The following is a 17573-nucleotide window of genomic DNA, read 5'->3' as shown; positions in this document are numbered from 1 at the left end:
CTGGGGGGACGAGGATTCATTTGGTTGATCGACAGGGTTCATAAGAGGCCACGTTAAATAACAGTGCTACTACACACAGAGGAGACTGCTGAGGGCGGGAGTCAGTCCCTGGGCAGCCTTCACCAGGCCACAGGCTGTGTTAGCAACTCTTGCAGGAAAGTGAGGGTGTACATCTTTTATGTTTTACCAAGTATTTAATATTTTAAGTTGGCCTGAGTAAATATTTGATAATGTCTGGTTTGAGGAACTCTTCAGATAAAATGTCCCCACACCCAGCATCTCTCTCTTCTCAAAGCTGAAAGTATAAACGTGTTTATTTAGTATAACCTGGACAAAGTACTCCGGTGGGTCTGAAGCAAAGACCAAGCATTCTGAATTCTCAGCAGCCCAGGAGGCTCTTCCTGAGATTGGCCGCCTCTGTTCCCGCCCACTCTGGTCAGCAGGCCCTGGGGCCTCTCCCTGCCTCAGGGCTCCGCCCACCTCTCTCCTCCCCACGGCCTCTGCTGAGGGTCAGGGCCTCAGCATCGCACCACAGCTGTGACTTCAGTAGCCTCTAGACCAGCCTCCTTGCCTCCAAACCATCTTCCGGAAGAACACTTCCAGGACATCCGCGGCCCTGTCACTCATTCCTCTGCTTATAATTTTTCCAAGGCTTCCCACACCCCCTGTATGAAACCCGAGTTCCCTGGCAAAGCACGGCCCTGGTCGCTCCCAGTCGCCCCTGCCCCTGCGGCATCCTGGCTCTGTCCTGCAGCCTTGCTCTCCATCATTGCATGCTCATTCACCCAGGCTGCTCCTTTGTCCTGCAGCCCACCCCCGACCTCCGGGTCTGCGTCTAGATGTCCATCTCTCGGAGAGTCTTCCTCGACCTCCGTGGTTCCTCTGCTGTGTCTCCCACCAGGCCACACGCTTCCAGATCCCCAGAGTCGATTTCTGCATTCCTAGCGGATATCTGAACTCAATAAACATTCCTGGGGTGGATGAATGAGTGAGTGACAGGACCAAACTGGAGAACGACTGGGGCCATGAGCTGGAGAAGGGGTCGGCTGGAGAAGGAGCCCTGTGGCTGGGGCCTTGACCTGGTGGCCCAAATCAGCTGGATCTGACCTCTGGACACAGCTGCCAAGGGAAGGGACAGTGGATTCCAGACCGTGGGCAGTGAAGCAGCGTGGAGTGCACACACTTCCCATTGTTCGGCTGCCTTTGCAGGCCAGGGAGTGATGAGAACTCGGCCAGCTGGCCCTGATGAGGCTGCTCCCGGGGAGATGTCTGGACCTGCCTGGCGAGATGCTGCTAACAGGGGGTAATCCCGGTGGTGCTCCCACTTGGGTCGGGGGAAGCGGGGGAGGTGCCCTCCTTCCTGTGAGTTTCTGCAGAGATGTGGCAAGCCCCTTGCAAGGGCTGGGGAAGCATAAACACAGACGCTCCCTGCATCTATATAAACACGTACAACCTTGCATAAAATTGCTCGTTAGCACTGATCCATGCCTGGCGTCAGTCTGTGTTGCAGGAAAACGAAGCGTCGTACACAACTGTGATCAAAATGAATGTTGTCATCTCCACTATTTTTTTTTTTTTTTGAACGATAGCAAGACAGTGTCTGGCAGACAAAGGCACTGGATGAGAGCTGAAAATAGGTGATGATGGCAGCAGGGATTTTTAATTGGCCAGAAGAGACCATGAAGACCTGGAAGCTGAGGCTCGGGCCAAGGCTGGGAGGGGTGTGTGCGCTGCCCACGTGGGACTCTGCTCCAGGCAGAGCCGGGCCAGTTTCAAGATTAGGATGGAAAACGAAACCACCCACCACCACGAGCTGGAGGAACCCGGGTGTTATTTCTGCAGTTCTTGTATCATACAAGTCAATTAAAAATATCCCCATCCGCCACAGAGTTATTTTCGTTAGTCAGAACTCATAACATGCCTAACAAAGGTCAGGGCCTTCCACAAAAGGGTGGCGTGGCCAACAAAACAAAGCTGGAGGAGGCTGACACAGGAGGGCCTGCCGGGGTCCCTGGTGACGACAGAGCAACGAAGGAAATCCCGTTTGAGGGCCTCAGAGGGGGATGGCTGCCGACGCGCCTTGAACCTGCCCACAAATCGGGAGTTGGTGAGGAGGCTGAGGCCACTTTCCTTTCGCTGGGCTGGCAGCCCCACCTGGTGGTTTTCAAACTGGAGGGCTCACCAGAACCACCTTGCAGGCTGATCAGCAAGCAGGAGGCTGGGCACCACCCCCGGGTTTCTGGTTCCGGGGCTCTGGGCTACAGTCTGAGAATTGACATTGCTAACAAGTTCTCAGGGGCTGCTGCTGTTTGAGACCCATGCTCTATGCTGATGACAGGGCTGGGTCAGGGGGGTCAGGCCCTTGGTGTCAGGCACCCTTGGGATTGAATCTTAGGCTTCCCTGGTAGCTCAGTTGGTAAAGAATCCATCTGCAATGCTAGAGATCCCAGTTCAATTCCTGGGTCGGGAACATCCCCTGGAGAAGGGATACGCTACCCACTCCAGTCTTCTTGGGCTTCCCTTGTGGCTCAGCTGGTAAAGAATCTGCCTGCAATTCGGGAGACCTGGGTTCAGTCCCTTAGTCGGGAAGATCCCCTTGAGGAGGGCATAGCAACCCAGTCCAGTATTCTTGCCTGGAGAATCCCCATGGACAGAGGAGCCTGGTAGGCTATAGTCCAAGGGGTCACAAAGAGTTGGATACTACTGAGCAAATTTCACTTCACTTCACTTCTACCATATAACTATTAGGTTCTAGTCACTTAGCCTCACTGGGCCTCACTTTTCTCATCTCTAGAATGGAGCTGACCCTGTAACCCCTGTTACAGGTAATCCCTGTAACCTACCAGTGGGCAGGTGGGGTTATGGGTTTTAGAAGAGACGATGTATATAAAGCTCTCAGTTATAACAGAGTATAAGAAACAAAGAGTTCCCAACTTGCAGTTGCCAAGGGGTGGGGGAGGGAGGGATAGACTGGGAGTTTAGGGTTGGTAGTCACGACTATTACATTTAGAATGGATAACCAACAAAGTCCTACTGAATAGCACAGGGAATTATACTCAATATCCCATGACAAACCATAATGGAAAAGAATATATAAAAGAATGTCTATATTACTGCGTCACTTTGCTGTACAGCAAAGATTGGTACAACATTGTAAATCAACTATACTTCAATAAAAATATACATGTGTGTGTATGTGTTTAGTTGCTCAGTCGTATCCGGCTCTCTGTGACCCCATGGACTGTAGCCCGCCAGGCTCCTCTGTCCATGGGATTTCCCAGGCAAGAATACTGGAGTGGGTTGCCATGCCCTCCTCCAGGGGATCTTCTCAACCCAGGGATCGAACCCAGGTCTCCCCCATAGCAGGCAGTTTCTTTGCCATCTGAGCCACCAGGGAAGCCTATATATGTATATATACATCTGGTGACTCAGACGGTTTATGTATATAAACACAAATACATTTTTAAAAAGGAAATGAGAGTTCTCGTTAGGGACCAAATCAGAGCTGATGTGCCTGGTGGTTAAGCAGATCTGAAGTTTCTACTAGCAGAGCTATAAACACCCTTGCCATCATCACCAATTAACTCTGCCTGAAAGTCCATCACCAGATCCATCAACTGTTTACAACATAGTCCGTCAGACAGAGGAAACCAAGTCAGCTCAGACCAATGGAGGTTTGTGGACCAGTTCCTCAGCTCTGCTTTCTTCCTAGATGAGAGGGCCAGGGCCAGCAAATAAAGGTGCATCGGGGATGGGAGGGGCTTCTCAGGGGCGCTAGTGGTAAAGAACCCACCTGCCAATGCAGGAAGCACAAGAGACGTGGGTTTGATCCAGGGTCTGGAAGATCCCCTGGAAGAGAGCATGGCAACCCACTCCAGTGTTCTTGCCTGGAGAACACCATGTACAGAGGATCTGGCAGGCTACAGTCCATGGGGTCACATGGAGTTGAACACATGAGCGACTTAGCACATACACGGGCAGAGCACCTGATTTTGGTCGGGGCACTAGATGTTTCTTCTCTCAGCCCTCAGCTCCTGTCCGGGGAAAATGAGGGGGCTGGACTAACTGACCGTCCAAGGTGTTTCTCAGCACCACCACTCACAACTGGGGTCTGACATGCGTGGTAGAGACATCTGGACCAGATGCCTGTTGGGATGAAGCAGAAGGCAGGAAGGTGCAGAGCTAAGGGCTCGGGCTGTGGACCATTCTGCCCGGCTTCAGATCTCAGCAACTGCTCAGCTTTGTGGGCAAGCAACCCACCTTCTCTGGTTCCTTCACTGGGTGCAGACTCCAGCATTCGCTTCACAGCGTTGCTGGGAAGAAAAAACGTGGCTCTGCATATAAGGCTCTTGGAACCATGCCTGCTGGCACATGATATACACTTGGCACACGTGAGCTGCCCACTCACTCACAGACGGCCCTCCCGAGAAACCCTAGAATGCCCTTCCAGGAAGTCCCCTTGCACTGAGCGGCCAGTGTCAGCCACCCCTGAGTTATCACACAGGATTGAGAGAGACCCCTCCAGAGCTAGGACCAGAGGGCTCAGGAAAGGAGTTGGCGCTGGGTTTATTTACTTTGGTATAAAAGCCCAATCTCCATGTACCCATGACCAAGCCAAAGGGAGTCTCAACTCTGGACGTGGAGTTCATCCCACTCTTGAACTTGGAGTTCCAGAGTTCCAGAGTCTCCATGTACAGGAGTGAGTGATTCTGAAATGCCAGTGACTGTTAACTGTTAAGGAGAATCTCTCATCCGTGTGTGCGCGTGTGTGTGTGTGTGTGTATGTGTGTAGGCAAGGGTGGAGGAAAGGGCACTGGAGAGGTGAGGGCTCAAGGTCATAAAACCCCAAGACACCCCTGTTAGAAGAGACCTTCTCCTTCCATCCCTCTGAGTGGGGGCAGCACCAAGTTTTCAGAGCCGCGCAAAGCCGCCTACCCGTGTCTGCCCCTGGCCTCTCTCCATCCCCCTCTAGACCCACCAGGGTGGGCATGGGTGCCAGCCTGCTCTCCCCTCGCCTGTGGATCTCCTCAGGAGCAAGACAACCCCCATCAGAAGCTACATACAGACAACGCCCAGGACCTTCTGGAGTCAGTCCTTCCCAGCGAAGAGAGGCCAGCGCCTTCCAGCCTGTTGAGTTTGACAGACAATCTGTCTTCATTTCTGAGTGTCCCCAAGAAGAACAAATCTGTTACATGCTGGCCAACACATTTCCACGGAAATGAAATAATGAAATCTGACTGAAACGTCCTACTCCAGTATCTAACAGAGAATGGAGCAGGCGCAGTGCAAGAAGGAATCCCCTGGGGAAACTTTTTCTCCCACCCTGCCCCCCGGGACTGCTCAACCCCCATACTGCTCCCCCTGCATCTCCGTGGGAAGGACAGATGCCGTCCGCGTGCACAGCGATCACGCGGGCCAGGAGGGAGGCCGCGGAGAACCCACACGCAACAGCCCCCAATCCGCTGGCCTTCAAACCTGCTGAAGCGAACACTTCAGGAAGGAAATAGAGCAGAGCCAAATTTCCCAGCCATGTGAAAACGGAGAGGGAAGCATTTTCAGCCCCCCAAGAATTCCGACCCCCACTGCCCTCCGGGTCCCACTGCCCTTCCTCCTCAACACCAGAGGGGGGCTTCCTCCAGGCTCGGGGTGGCCCCTCCCTTCCCCAGCCGTGGTACTGAGACCTGCCCTGAGGAGTCTGAGTTTCCCTGTGTTAGGGGAGGGGCCGTGGGGGAGTAGGGGTCGAGGAGGTCTAATGCCCTGGGCTTCTTTTTATGCCCTGTGGTTTTAAATAGAAAATACAGTAACAGAAATAGCTGACATTTTAAAAGAATTTACTAAGCATCAGGCACCAAGTTAAGCACTTCATATCCATTTTAAAATTTAATTCATATGACTGGTTCTATTATCCCCATTTGACAAATGACAAACTTGAGGCTGGTTTTTCCTAAAAAAAAAAAAGAGAGAGAGAGAGCCAAAAACCAAAGCCTTCCCAGGTAAACACGGGAATGGACATGGCCCTCTGAGCTCAGAATGCCTTCTATTATTATTCAGTAAAGCCTGGTTGGACACATTCCTTCTTGGAATGGAGCTTCCACAGACTAGCACAGAAAGGGATGAAAAGAAAGGTCAGCTTTTAACAGCACCAAGGGCCTAATTCTGGAGGCAAACATCAGCACCTCTGTGATGCTCAAATGCAGATCAGCGTCAGGGGCAGATTCTATCTGGTACGGCCCCTCCTCTCACCCTGTCTGCCCTCCTCCCAGGCCCTCTGCCTCACCGCCTCTCCCTTTCCTGTCTGGCTGTATCTTGGAGAGTGCGGTGGCTTGGGCTGTCTCAGTCTCCAAAGGGAGGGGTGATTTATGTCTTTTATTCAGCAAACAGCTTTGTACGGAATGGATGCGATGGGCTGAATGTCACGGGTGGGGGCAGGGAGCAGTGCGGAATCCCAGTGAAGCCTTCCCGGCCAGGACAAAACCAAAACGGCACTGGGTGGGGAGAAGGAAGGGGCAGGGGATGCTGGCTTGAGCGGCAGGGAGATGCCAGAACTCCCCGTGCCTGGCTGCCCCGCCACTGCCTGCCTCTTCCTGCCTCTCTGTCCTCTCCGGGCACCTCGCAGGGGACAAACCAGGCATCTGGGTGATGCAGACTTGGGGGAGGAGCTGCCACGTGCAGGCTGAATGTGCCAGGGCCTTGGAGCCCAGGGCCTGCGTGGCTGCAGAACAAAGCACGTGAGGTGGGGGGCATTCACTGGGGCAGAATCTGGGCTTGGCTCTGCTCTCCATCCTCCCCAAGCCCACAGTGCCCACTGGAGGCTCCTGGGCCCCTCGCCTCTCTTTCCACATTCCTCCTCTCATCTCTCCCTGTTGACCCCTGGGTCTGTATCTTCTCTGAAGCCATTCCTGTTCCTTCACCTTTCTATACACACACACACACACACACACATACATACACACATGGGATACCCAGCTCAGCCCTGGTTCCCTACATACAGTAGGCACTCAATATTTGGTGAATGAGTGGTGAATGGCCATCCTGTTCCCCTGAGTGCCCCTCTGGGTGGCTGTGGCATGGTGACAAAGCACACTTTAGGGCAGAAGATTTTGCATGATGCCAAGGTGTTACAAGCGCACTAAGGATTGGGGGAAATGATAGATTCACCGGCGGTGCTTGGAGGGACCCAAACTCACACAGCCCAGCCCACTCTCTTTGCAGGTGAGGAAGCTGAGGCCTAGAGCAGAAGTGACGTGCAAAAGCTCTAGAGCCTGTTCGAAGCAGAGCAGGAGTCAGAGCTGGCCTCTCAGGTCCAGCCACTTCTCTCTCCCCACTGCCCCATCATCTAAGCCTGAGCCCATCCAGCCGCCAGCCCAGTCTCCAGCCCTGTGCCCCTCCCGCATAGCAGCTGGTCTGAGTCTCCAGCCCACACACTTGGTCTCCCGGGGAGGATGGGCAATTAAGTTTTCCATGTGCTGCTCAGCACAACCTGGGCTGGAGAAAAACCATGTGTTCCCTGAAGTGCAGGCCGGGGATGCTGGGGTAGGGGGGGAGGGGGATGGGAAGCAGGTTGGAATTCTGGGGCCAGGCCGCATGAGAACTGGAAAAGTGGAAGAGAGCAGACGAGGCAGTCAGGGCCTGGAAGTGAAGCTGCCACCGCTGCCCCAGAGTAGAGGAACAAAGCCGGGTCGCCCCCCGGATCGTGGGGCAGCTGGAAAGAATGAAGCCATCAGATGTAGCAGCTCCACTTGCTCATCGGTGGAAAGGGGACAAAGGCAAATGAAAAGGCTGGAGAGATGAACCAGAAGAAAAATAGGAGAGGAAAGTGACAGGAACTGGCTCTTTCTCCTCTTGCACAGTTCCTCAAAGCGTCCCCTGAGGGGGAAGGGAAGCACGTGCATTTGTGGGTTTGGGCACCAGGAGGGACAACCAACTGTCCAAAGCCACTGAGTCAGAGACAGGAGAGGGCCATCAGGGATCTCAAGGTCCCTCAGATGGGTCCCACTTCCCTCTCTTCTGACTGCACTCAGGTAACAACTACCCCATCATGGATTTAGGAAGGTGAAAGGGATTCCTAAGGACAGCTGACCTCCCCTCGTAGCCCAACCCCTCCACTCTCTGGGTATGGAAACACAGGCCATGGCTGGAGGGCAGGGGCTGTCCCAAGACACAGCACCAAGGCTGTTCCACAAACAGAAGGCAAGTCGGGACTTCCCTGGGGGTCCAGTGGCTAAGACTCGGAGCCCCCAGTGCAGAGAGCCAGGGTTCGACTAGATTCCATATGCTGCAACTAAGAGTTCACATGAAATGAAGTGAAGTGAAAGTCGCTCACTTGTGTCCGACTCTTTGCAACCCCATGGACTATACATACATAGAATTCTCCAGGCCAGAATACTGGAGTGGATAGCCTTTCCCTTCTCCAGGGGATCTTCCCAAGCCAGGGATCGAACCCAGGTCTACTGCATTGCAGGCAGATTCTTTACCAGCTGAGCCACCAGGGAAGCCCAAGAGTTCTCATGCCAAAACTAAAGATCTTGCATGCCACGACTAAGATCCAGCACAGCCAAATAAATAAATGTTTCTAAAAAAATAAAAAGAAGAAGCAGGTCTCTAGCTCCCACCCCAGGGATACTGACAGTGACCCTCTTGCTTCTAAACCTGGAGCAGGAGCCCTAGCCCTCTGTGGTGGGCCTTTGCTGCTCCAAGCGCAAGTACAGAAGGAGGGGGTTCTCCCAGGACCCCTGGGGAAACACTTCTGCTGAGTGTGCCCAAGGACAAGGAGGTGGGAGAGAAGTGGGGAGGGCTCCCTACAGAGGGGTGACTTTGGAGAGAAAGTGAGCTCAGGGAGCCAGCAGAAGAGAGGAGGAACATGGAGAGAGTCAGGAGGGGAGGTAGGGGTCCGGGGCAGACTTCACAGGGCCTCACCCCCTCTTTGGAGAGGCGAGGTGACTCCAAGGTCTGCTCCTGAGCCCCAGGGAATCTGCCCCTTCCATGAGGCTCACCTACTTACCCACAGCATCACACCCATGAAGTTGAGCTCAAACCAAGGCAGCCCCCTCGCTCTCCCTCCCCCTAAATACCTCATCTATTGGACTTTAAAATGATTTTTTGATTGTGTGATCTTGGTGGTCAATCTATCTTTACGCAATCTTAGTTTCTGGTGGCTCAGTGGTAAAGAATCTGCCTGCCAAGCAGAAGACGTTGGTTCGATCCCTGGTTTGGGAAGATCCCCTGGAGAAGAAAATGACAACCCACTCCAGTATTCTTGCCTGGAAAATCCCATGGACAGAGGAGGCTGGCAGGCTACAGTCCGTGGGATCTCAAAAGAGTTGGGCATGACTTAGCGACTACACAACATCAAACGTACTTTCTGGCTCTAAAAACCCTAACCCCTTCCTTTCCTGCCTCATGGTTCCTCCACGATATGAAGCGGACGCTCAGGGGCTGGGGGACTGGACAGGCAGCAGGTGATGCTGAGGGGTCAGTCCCCCAGGAGGAGATGGCCCCAGCACTGACACAGCCCTCTTCCAGTTTCACTCTCTTGCCTTTTGGTCTCCCTGGACTACTTCTGTGCTAGCCCCACCCCCAGCCCCATCCTCATCCCCAGTGCCTGTGGAGGAGCACCCTGGCTCAGTAAGTGGCAGAATAACTGGAGAGGAAGCAGGTTATTGGCTAAGGATCATGGGGCGCCTGGCTCTTTTGACCAATCAGGAAGCCCCTAGGACTGGAGCCAGGACTTCTGGGAATCCACCCAGATTTCAGAGGTCCTGTCTTGCCCTGTGTCCTTCCCTAGCTGAGGTCCCAGGCCATCCAGGAGATCCTGGAGTGTAGGGTGGGCTAGGAGGGCGGGGCAGAGCCCGGAGGCGGGCACTCACTCGAGCACATCGCGGTTGAACTGCTTCTTGCTGTTGCCCAGGAACTCCCCGATCATCTGGCGGCTCAGGCCCTTACGCTGGAGCAGGAAATGGGCCACTCCAATGGGGGTGTCGGGGATGAAGCCTCGAGAGATCAAGAACTGGATGCCCTTGTCTGGGTTTCTGGGGTGGGGTGGGGAAAAGAAGTAGAGAGTGAGGCAAGACAATCCGTGACTCCTTTCCTCCCTTTCTTCCAGCCCAGGGAACCCACAGAAGTGCCCGGAGGTCCCCAGGTGGAATTCCCAGGAAATGCCACTATTCCTTCTGCTGCAGAGGGCCTCCCTTTCTGAAGGCTCTCTTCGCGCATGCTTCTGAACTCCCCACCCAGGACAGACGATGGTGCGGGGCTGGGGAGGGCTGGTCAAAGTGGGCTCCAGAGCAGGTGGAGGGGCATCCTTTCTGTCTTCAAGCCTCAGTCCCACTGGATCCGATCTTCAGGCCCCCAAGCCCTCCTCCCACTTGTATCCTACTTTCTCTACTCAGGATCCACGCTGGAACCGGGAGGAGGGTGGACTGGGACACGGAGGTGGGATCTCTTACCACATCCCTCTTCCCTGTGCATTGTAGACACAAGAAAGACCCTGCTCCCCAGGGATTACTTTCCCAGGCTGGAGTCTCTGTGCGTGGGTGTGGGTGTGGGTGTGGGTGCTGGAATTTAAGGTAAATGTGCTCCCAGCCTGGTTTGCAAATCCCTGCTGCTCCCTGAGCTGGGTCTTACTGGTCCAGGAGAAGATAAGGACAGAAATAGAGGGTAAGCCTTTAGACCCGTTTATAGCAGGCTGACATTTTCAGGACAACCAAGCATGTGACTATTTTTCTAGCAACTCACGTTTATTGAATTTTACAAAAGTATCAGCCCACGACATACTGAGTAAAAACCCAAGCTGATCCTTCAGTACACATCATTTGAGAAGCACTGCCTTGCTGGGTCCAGGCATCTGTGTGGGCCTGGGGAGGCAGGGCTGAGGCTACCCTCATCCCGGTGGCTTCCTGATATAGAAGAAAGAGCACTGGGCTGGGAATCAGGCAGATATGACTTCACCCAGCTATTCCACTTACTAGCAGCTTCACAGCGCTCAGTTCACCTCACTGTGCGAGCCCTATTCCTGTTCTATAAAATGACATAATAATGCTCTCTCTAAAAATTTTAAGTTTGCAAACATTTTATCTCAGGCAAGCTACTGAATATAAGCTTGAGGCCAGAGGATGTGTGTTGCACATCTATGTGGTTTCTGGACTGAGCACTCCAAAAATCGTAGTGGAATGAGTAAACGAACACACAGGTGAATGGTTTCTGCTTAGTCCTCACTGATAAGTGGGAGAGATGCTGTGTTTTCTGGTTCAGGTCTATGAAGGAAGGGGTGAGTGAGGGTGGAGATGCGTAGGTATACTTGAAATCTCCCTAGGACGGGTGTGTGCGTTTCCTCTGCTTGCCACCAGCTGTATACCTCTTGGTAGCAAGGAAAGTCTGGCTGGAGGCTCTGAGCTACCGCGGTCATTCATCTCTGTGTCCACACCCCTGCTCTCTTCTGCTCCACTTCCACTTGCATCACACTCCCCGCCTGGCCCCCACCACCCCTCTCCTGTTCCTTGCACTAGGTCTCTGCTCCCCTGACCTTTCCTCTTTTCATCACTGTCTCTCTTCTCCCATCACCAATCCCATGGGGCTGATGTTCCCCGTTTTCCCCAACTTCATGTCCCACCTGAGGGATTCGAGCTCCATCCTTGCATTATTTACCTAATGCTGCATTTTCTTGTAAATATCTCACTTTTCAAAGCCTTGCTTCTTCCAGCAGTACTAGTGGTTAAAGCATAGGTTTGAGGTGTTTTAGCCCTAGTCCTTAAAGTAAATTCATACCAATTAAAAATAAAATGTGTGTCCCCACACAGTGTCTCAAGGAGCAGGTGTGGCCCCCAGGCCCCCAGGGGAGGCCCCTGGGTCCATGCGGTCCATTCCCAGGAACCTTGCTCATCGGTAAGTGCAGCTGCCCCCTTTCCCCCCTCCATCCCCCACCCCGACTTACATGTTGAAGAGGTTGAGGCCAATGCGGTACAGCCGCTTGCGCAGGGTGTCGGTGGACAGCGTGGGTGACTTGCAGCTCGCGGGGTTCTCGCAGTGGTAGCGTGGCAAGCTCAGGATCATGGCCTGCAGGGCCTCCTTGGAGGCCGAGGCCGACGCTTCGGAGCCCGACTTGGCTGATTTGGTGGACGTGCTGCTGCTGCTCAGCTGCTCCGAGTTGTCCCCGGCCTCGAGTTCGGCCTCGGTCCCTTTCGCCGCCTCCTCGGTTTCCTCCTCTTCTTCCTCCTCCACCGCTGGCCCCGCGGCCATCGGCGAGCTGGCGCGCAGGGCCCCGCCGGCCTCCACCTCTGCGCTCGGGTCCTCAGCGGGCGCGATCCCCTGGCCGGCACTGGGGGCCTCAGGGCCCTCCGGGGCCTCCTGTGCTCTGGCCTGGCCCTCCTCAGCCTTAAGCACCGCGGAATCTGCGGGGACAGGGGCCGTCTGCGCACCCAGGCAGTTGGCCACCGACAGGGCCGTGGAGGAGGAGACAGAGATGTTCTGGCTGGCGATCTGCACTGTGACGTCCCGGAAGGCCATCATGAGGGTGCTGCCGTGGCCCTGGGGCGGACTGGGGGGCTCAGTGGGCTCAGCCCCAGCCCCCGGGGAGGCGCCCTCGGGCTCCCGCGCCTCGCCCTCCAGGCCCGGCGGTCCCGCGCCCGCGCGCAGGGCCCGGTGGATCTGGTAAGCGCCGCTCTCCTGCAGGGAGCACATGGTCTTGAGGCTCCAGGTGCTGAGGGCGTCGTCGATGGACTTGGCCAGGGATTGCACCTGCTCGGTGAAAGAGTCCTCCAGCTCGGTGAGCGTGCCCGCAAAGGTGGGCGGCAGGGAGGGCGAGCGCACCAGTGGCAGCCCCGCGAGGCCGCAGCCCTCCAGCAGCGCCCTCTCGGCCGCCAAGCTCTCCGCCGTGGGCGCGCGCGCCTTGCGCAGGGAGATGCGCCGCGGCAGGCGGCTCTCCAGGAGAGAGTTGCGGATCTTCTCGAAGTTCTTGCTGAGCTGGTACTGGCGGAAGGCGGTTTGGATGGTGCAAGCGGCGCGCCGGGACACCAGGTGGCCCCCGTATTTGTGTTCTAGCATTTCAATCTGCAGTGAGGACAGAGAGGCGTGGGATCTCAGTTAGGGAAGGGATATGACAACGCTTTCAGAGACCAGGGCAGGGGGTGACCCGGCTGACCCTTGGCGGGGGCCTGGGACGGCACAACTAGGCCGGCACTGAGGGGCCAAAGTCTGAAAACTCTGCGATGGCCTCAAATGCCAGGTTGCTGCCAAGACTCCTAAAGGTGTGGCCTGGAGGTTTGGATTCTGGGGTTGGGGATACCCACCCAAGGGTGGGGCAGTTGCCAATGGTAGTAGGTGATTTTCATATATGGAAGTATTTATTTCTGAAATGCGTGGTATCTTGAATTTGTATTAAAATATTTCATCAAAAAAGTAGAAGGGTTAGAGGAAACAATATTAATTGAAACTGGGTGATGGTTAAATGGGAGTTTATTATGCTATTCTTTCTACTTTTGTATATATTTTAAATAATAGAAAAATGAAGATTAAATAGAAAGAGTAAAAAACATTGCTGCTACTCCTGTTCACCTGCTTTCTTTCTTGGTATTCATGTCACGAATTGGGGTCGTTTCCTGTTTCTGGGAGCCACATAAGAGTTGGGTTTGGAGTTTGATTATCTCTGTGTTCCCAGTACCGAGCCCAAGGGCTGGCATGTGATAGAGCTCAGTAAATGTGAATTTAGTAAAAAGACAGATGGGTGATGGATGGATATTTCAACAGTGGGAGATCCTCCAGCTACCATGTTCTTCAATTCAACTCACCTCTGTTCCCAACAATGGGAACTGTTCCGATCGGGGCAGGGCTTGGTGGGACTGATGGGGAGGTGGGGTAGGGGGTGCTGCCTCATTTGGGTGGATCCGAACCCAGGAAAACTTCAGGCACTGGCCAGTCTGTCCTTCCTCTTCTCCCCTCAGCTCTCTCCCCACTCTGTGGTCTTTTCTCTCCTTGGGTGGCTAAGCACTGACTTTTCCTCCCTTATCAAAAATCTCTCCGGGGAAAGGACTAAAAAAACATTCTCTCTGAGGTGTGAATGACCAAGAGGGGTTAGCAGTGGTTCTTCCTGGACACTTTTTGCATTTAAACAACACACAAAGACCAGACAAAGGGGCGGGCAAAATGGCAGCACTGTGGCCGGTTCCATCGGTCCTTAGGGAAGCTTAGGACGTGAGAAAGTGTTCCTGGGCTCTGAAACTGTGTCCTGCTGCTAGTCACGCACCGTACACTCCACTTACAGAGTGACATTCCTGAACTGAGAATCACGACTGGTGGCTGGGATCGACAGCTCAAGGCAAGACCATTAGCCCTTCAACCTCCCCCAGGATCACAGAGGAGTGCGGTACGGACAGAAAGGCCAAACTCCATCCCCCAGGACATGGAAACCTTCGACCTGCTTCCTAATCTCACCATAACGTTCCTCTCTCAGGCTGACGATATCACCATCTCTTGCCTTCTTTGTAAGCTTTCTTCATCCACTAGTCCCTTCTACTTGCATTTCCAGCCTCCAGCCCAGCACTGGGCCCTTTCCACCAGCCTACAGACCCTCCTAAGTCTCCCAGACTGGATCATGACTCTGCTTGACTCCCCTGTTCGGGGGCACTAGCCCACTCTCTATTTTCTACTAAACCTACAGGCAGACTCCTCTACCTCCTGTGCCTCAATCTGCGAGTGAATGCCGAACCACCGGCCAGCCCCGTGTGCCCCGACTCCTTGCAGCTGCCTCTTGCTCCCACCAGACTTCTGACTCTCCAAAGGATCACCTCAAAATGAACTTTAATCACTAAATCCCATGCTCAACTCCCTCGCTCCCCAATTTTCCTGCAGCTTTGATACTTTATCCTTGAAACTCTGTCCTCAGCCTTCACGACCCAGTCTATCTTGGTTTTCCTGTCTCCGTACAACTCCTGGATCCTATATTCTGACCACAGGGTCTCTAACCATGCTAGTGATGAGTCATTGGGTGCCCTCTTCCATTCTCCAGGCACATCTTCATGATTTTCCTATGCTGGACATCTTCCTGACTTCCATGTGGGAAGTCTTTAGAGCAGCCTTGTTAGCTGATAATTAACAGCTAATGAAGAGGGAACTGTCTAGGGAACAGCCTTCATGGCAACTCTATATAGATATCTCTGGGGCTAATATCCTCTCACCTCTTGTTTGAGAACCTTGTCTTCTTCCATCGTAACTTCACTGCACTGTGATAGGTGAACAAGCAAGCCCAGGAAACACCCAGCCCAGATCCACCTCTTCCCTGCTGGCTGACCTTGGACATGTTTCTTAACATCTCTGAATCTGTTTTCTTGTCTGTTAAATGAAGATAATCCTGCCGACTCTGTGATTTCATTCTGTGGTGAGAATTCTTATTTCACAAGGTACTTGACACACAGTAGGTCAAAGCTCAATAAGTGGTAGCAATTTGATGGTGAAGTGTTGATTCCATGACTTTCAAATCTCCATGCCTAGACTCAACTCATGGAGAAGGCAATGGTACCCCACTCCACTACTCTTGCCTGGAAACTCCCATGGACAGAGGAGCCTGGTAGGCTGCAGTCCGTGGGGTCTCGAAGAGTCGGACATGACTGAGTGACTTCACTTTCACTTTTCACTTTCATGCTTTGGAGAAGGAAATGGCAACCCACTCCAGTGTTCTTGCCTGGAGGATCCCAGGGATGGCAGGGCCTGGTGGGCGGCCGTCTATGGGGCCGCATAGAGTTGGACACGACTGAGGCGACTTAGTAGCAGCAGTAGACTCAACTCAAGACCTCCATTTCCAACAGTCCACTGCTCCCTTTCCCTGAAAGGAACCAGCTCTCAGTGATATCCTTAGTCACGTCCAGCACCCCAGCTCCAAGGCTGTCCAGCCTGGGAACCTGGCACTTGTCCCTGGGTCCCCCTTTGCCTTATCCTGTGCATCTGTGAAGCACAAAGTCCTACAGCACCACCCCTCCATACCTTCCGCCATCACTCTGAACTTTCCACCTGACTGTCCTACGTGGGGCGCTTTGGACTCCCCCCTTGGATACTCTGGCAGCCCCCAGTTGCTTCCCTGCTTCCTCCTCCAGCACCATCCACCTTGCGTTACATCCCCCTGAGCAGTGTACTCAGAGAGCAGGGTAAACACAGGTCTTCCAGTCGCTGGAGATCCTTGCCCTAAATAAATATAAACACCCTGTTCTAGGGTGTCTGGGGCTCAGCAGCCTGGCCCCGCCCACCCCGGCCCCTCCTACTACAGGAGGTCCACTGCTCACATGCCAGCCCCACCTCCTGCCCCTGCCCGCACCCCCACATACTGGGCTTTCCTGCCCCAGCACTTGCTCAGCCTCCCCACCTCCACAGCCCCCTACAACCCCCAACCCCCCACACCCCTCCCCACACTGTCACCCCCTCTTCACCCTCAGCTCCCACCCTCGCCCTCTCCTCCAGGCAAAAACGTTCGCCCTTTCTTTCAGTGTCCCTCCCCCAGGACGCCTCCCAGTCCCCCAACCAGAACGGGTCTCCCTGCCCTGAGTCCCCTGGAGAAGGTTGCCTCCTGCTTCTCTGACACTCAGTTTCCTCACTAATCTTGGTGGTGCTCGTCTAACTCAGGCTCCCGCCCTCCCCTCCCTCCCCCAGACCCCTCCTAGAGCAGAAACTCCTGGAGGCCCAGATGTGTCCTCATTCTCTCCACTGGTGGCCTCAGCCCAGAGCCTGGCCCGGAGCCACTGCTCGTGCTGGCCTCTGAATTCAGTCCCAGAATCATCACTTTTTGTTCGCATCATGTCATATAGCTGGCTTCCCCTCACCCCAGCCTCATGCCTGCTGCCCACCCCGGCCCCCCACCCCATGCCTGCTGCCCGCCCCGGCCCCCCACCCCATGCCTGCTGCCCGCCCCGGCCCCCCGCCCCTACAGGCAGGACACCATTCTCTGTGGCACCGCCATCCTGACCTGTGACTGGGGCTTCATCGGTGTTTGCACCCTGAACTGAACTCAACCAGGGGAGTGCAGTGCAGGCTGTCTTCTAGATCTGGGATCGGAGCCAAAGTCTGCACCACTGCAGCCCCTGCCCCGTGTGTGTTCCCCTCCCCCATACCCACAGGCCTGGGGGACACTCCAGTGCCCCTCGACAGCAGCAGCGCCCCAGCCAGGCCCTCTCACCTGGAGTTTTGGACTGGCTGATGGAGCAGGCCAGGCAGGTTGGTGAACTGGGAGAATAAGGATTGTCCAGGATCCCTTCCAGCCCCAAAACTACAGGATGTGAGTGACTCGTGAGGACCACAGGGGCAGAATGCTAAATCCCAGATCTCAAAAAAACCTGAGATGGAGTCAGGCCCTGAGCCAGGCTTCATGACCCTCTCCATCCCCTTCAGGTCACTGAGCTGGTACCTCCCCTCTTCATCTTCTGAGCATCTTCTCACGCCAGGTGCTGTGTCGGGCACCAGGGATATAATGATGGACATCTTTGCCCTGCCTTCAAGGAGAAGTCAAGTAAACAGGGATGGTGATCCAGGGCTGGAGGGCAATGTCAGGGAGCACCTGGGTGCCATGGGAACACTGAGAAGGGGCCTCCCCCATAGCC

The 17573-nt window shown here is 54.5% G+C and overlaps 1 protein-coding gene across 9 annotated transcripts in view; it reads right to left on the bottom strand.

The window, feature by feature from the left end:
- Positions 1 to 17573, bottom strand: part of IQSEC3 (IQ motif and Sec7 domain ArfGEF 3) — a 92072-nt gene that overhangs the window by 21319 nt on the left and 53180 nt on the right. For all 9 annotated transcript variants that reach the window (XM_070790307.1, XM_070790306.1, XM_070790308.1 and 6 more), the window contains exons 4-5: positions 11930 to 13044; positions 9867 to 10028 (exon numbers count right to left, since the gene is read on the bottom strand). In XM_070790307.1, coding sequence (XP_070646408.1) covers positions 9867 to 10028; positions 11930 to 13044 — 1277 coding nt within the window. The remainder of the gene's footprint in view (positions 1 to 9866; positions 10029 to 11929; positions 13045 to 17573) is intronic.

This window comes from Bos indicus, chromosome 5 (genome assembly GCF_029378745.1).
Source record: "Bos indicus isolate NIAB-ARS_2022 breed Sahiwal x Tharparkar chromosome 5, NIAB-ARS_B.indTharparkar_mat_pri_1.0, whole genome shotgun sequence".
Classification (NCBI taxonomy): Eukaryota; Metazoa; Chordata; class Mammalia; order Artiodactyla; family Bovidae; genus Bos; species Bos indicus.
This window is presented reverse-complemented; position numbering and strand designations above follow the sequence as displayed.